Here is a 3,361-nt window from a genome sequence, read left to right as displayed (position 1 = left end):
CCACTACATTTAAAAGACAATTTCATGTGGATTCATGTGCTGGATTTTAGACAATTTCATGTGCTGGATTTTAGACAATTTCAGATGGATGTTTGCAGATTTGGTGTATAATTCAGAAGGGAAACCGCTTCACTCTACTGCTACACTCACATGAGTTGTAGTCGATATTTGTACCATCATTGTTAGAATCTCCCTATTCGTCGAACGTCTAATCCATTAAGCCAGCAAAGTCTGTACTTATGTTTTTCCTTATATGCGAAATGGGGTTTGATTCACAATTCCGGAATTTGAGTGAGAAAGAACAGAATATGAAAACAAATTCCAACCTGTTTGGTGTTCTTGGTCTAGGTTCAAATCTGATTTCATGAGAAATACTACCATTTTTGAAAACTCAGGGAGATTTTTGACGAAGAATATCAAGTGGGCCGGAGGGTGTTGAAGAAGACGATGGTGAGTGATGGTTACAATATGTATGAAGGAAGAAATTAAAAGGAAGGGGCTGCAATGGGATAGGAGTTGTTCTAGGAACAGATGTAATTGGTTAAGGTGCTGATTGTGATCGACGACGGTGGTGATGGTGGTCATTGGTTATTCGTGGTGGTAATGGTGGCGGGTTGATTGTGACCATTTACAAAAGTGATCCTTATAATTTACAAAAATGATCAAATAACGGAAAAGACAAATTACGGGTATAATAGTCTTTTACTTCTGACTTAACATGTAAAGACTAGTACAAGATTTGGAAACATAAAGACTAGTCATGTCAAAAAAAAAAAAAAAAAAAGTTGGACTAAAACTACACATTGGAAAACCAGATGGAGAAAATCTGTAATTTACTCTTAATAAAATCTACAAGGGATTGGATCTTCTCTTTCTACTCACCCAGTCATAGTACACGCTATTTTGGGGTTCCCTTTTTTCCCATTTTTGTGTAAAGAATGGAAGAGGTGGGGCTGGTATCATTCATACGAGCAGCATGGATCTTTGCTACTTTTCCAGTTGCCGTAGCCTGTTTCCCATTGCCTGGGCTTGGTTGGTTTCGCACAGCTCTATTGGGGATTGCCAAAAGAGGCAAGATTGTGCAATCCAAATCTGTAAGTGAAACATGTGCAATTTCTAATAATAGTAATAAACTATATAGTCATCCTTATATATTTATATCTGATATTTCTCTTTTTATGCATTTCAGAAACTAACTGTGCCTCAGAGATTCTTCTTTCACTTTTACGTGGTGGGGGTTTTGTGGACGACAATCTTGCTTGTTTCAGTGTGGTCTTATGCAATGAGAGAACATGTATACAACGTTTGGCTATCTGTGTTTCTCCTTCTTCTCATGGAAGTTCAAGTTTTACGACGCTTCTATGAGTCGATCTATGTTTTTAACTACAGTCCATCAGCTCGAATGCACATCTTTGGTTATCTTGTGGGGATATTGTAAGTTTCTTCACATATCTGAAACGTAACAGCCCCGATTCTCAAGATTCTTTGCTAATATATTCAACTGATCTTTTTTTATAAAATAGTTTCTATGCACTGGCTCCACTCTCGCTATGCTGTAATTTTGCACCTCAAGTCTTTGACTTTGTCAGTGGAAGGGTTCACATGTCAAGGCCTGGATTTGATAATATATGGATGTTTGTGACTCCTTTCTTGATGCTTCCATGGTATGCGTGGATAGGTGGTGCAATTTTCTTATGGGGTTGGGTCCATCAGCTTCGTTGTCATCAAATCCTTGTAAGTTTTTTCCATTTTGAAGAAAAGTTATATACTTTGTTCTTGTTGTTTTAACATTGTGATAATTAGGGTTCCTTGCGAGACAAAACCGAAAAGCTGGAGGAATACGTTATTCCGTATGGAGATTGGTTTGAATACGTGTCGTCTCCACACTACACGGCTGAAATTGTAAGTATTTCATGTGTGTTCTATAACCTCCGTTTTTCAACATAAGAAGGAAAGCTCAAATTACAAGCAATTAATGTTGATGATGAAGGTCATCTATGGTGGTCTTGTGGTGGCTAGTGGTGGTGCAGATCTCTCGTTGTGGTTGCTTTTAGCATTTGTGGTATGTTTTTTACATTGCCCTCGCACCTGAATTCAATATAAATTCAAAAATTTCACCCTATCTGATATATATCTTGCAGGTGGCAAATCTTGTTTTTGCAGCAATAGAAACACAGATATGGTATCGCCATAAATTCGACAATTACCCTCGCAATCGATGTATTATTTTCCCGTTTGTTTATTAGTGACTTGAACTTTGAAGATGCTTGTGTGTGTTGTTCGCTTGGACCATCTTATGCATCTGTGTGTTGTTCGCTTAGACCTCATTTAATTTAGAGAAAATAATGTCATTTGTCATCTATTTCTCACTCCATATCGACATATAAACATATATTTTATAAAGCTATATTTATTTCTATTTCTTTTTCGGATGTTAAAATATCGTCACGCCATTTAACTTATTCATTCAATCTATATTTTATTACATTAATTAAATCTGGACGTTAACAAATAAAATCTTAGTTGTATACTTGATAAAACATAATCAATACAGATTTTTTTATAAAACTTAAAAAAAACTTAGAGGGTGTTTAGGATTACTTATTTGAAGTGTTAATTGTCCTATTAACTTATTCCGTTTGGCACCAGCAATAAGTAGTTTTTTGTGTTTGGATAAAAATATTTTATAAATATTTATTGACTTAAATAAGGAGTTTTTAATAAGTCACTTTTTTACTTAAACTAATTTAATAAGGTTTTTGATAAGTTGTTTTATTCTTACACAAAAAATAAAAGTGCATGAAACACTAAAAATAACTTATCAATTTATTTCCTTTTGATATCGAATAAATTAATCCAAATATTTTTTCTAAAACTATGTTTTAACACCGAATTAATTAATAAACACATTTACAATAAACAATCTTAAATACCCCTTATGCAAAAAGTTTTCAAAACTAACATATTTAATATTGGTCTCATTATGAAGGTATTCGTTTCCTCTAAATCATAATAAATACTATTTATCCGATTTTCATTAAGTATTTAGAAAAATAAAACAAAATTACATATCGCTCTTGAATTGTAGGAAATGTCATAATCATAGCTTTGGTCATAGTAGGTTTTAATTATATGAATATATTTTTGGTCTCTGAAATTTTTAATTTTTATGTTTTTCAAAATTTAAATGTATTTATGGATTTATCTAATGTACGATTTTGCCCGCTGCGTGTTGCGGCGACTCCAAGCCGTTTTATAAATTTATTTTAACGATTATATTGATAAAAGTTATGTATTTTTGTATTTGTTGATAAATAAATATATAAGATCGGTGTCGAATGAAAACGTATGTGTGAGCAAA

General features: G+C 33.4%; 1 protein-coding gene across 1 annotated transcript; it reads left to right on the top strand.

The window, feature by feature from the left end:
* Positions 1–859: 859 nt before the first annotated feature.
* LOC145166206 (polyprenal reductase 2-like) lies at positions 860–2,362 on the top strand. Its single transcript, XM_079085152.1, has 6 exons — positions 860–1,094; positions 1,190–1,434; positions 1,524–1,734; positions 1,804–1,902; positions 1,991–2,062; positions 2,142–2,362. Exons 1-6 carry the CDS (start codon positions 939–941, stop codon positions 2,244–2,246), a joined length of 888 nt encoding a protein of 295 aa, XP_078941278.1. The 5' UTR covers positions 860–938; the 3' UTR covers positions 2,247–2,362.
* The last annotated feature ends 999 nt before the right edge of the window (positions 2,363–3,361 follow it).

Source organism: Lactuca virosa, chromosome 3 (assembly GCF_052849685.1).
Source record: "Lactuca virosa cultivar CGN04683 chromosome 3, Lactuca_virosa_CGN04683_v6, whole genome shotgun sequence".
NCBI classification, from domain to species: Eukaryota; Viridiplantae; Streptophyta; class Magnoliopsida; order Asterales; family Asteraceae; genus Lactuca; species Lactuca virosa.
This window is presented reverse-complemented; position numbering and strand designations above follow the sequence as displayed.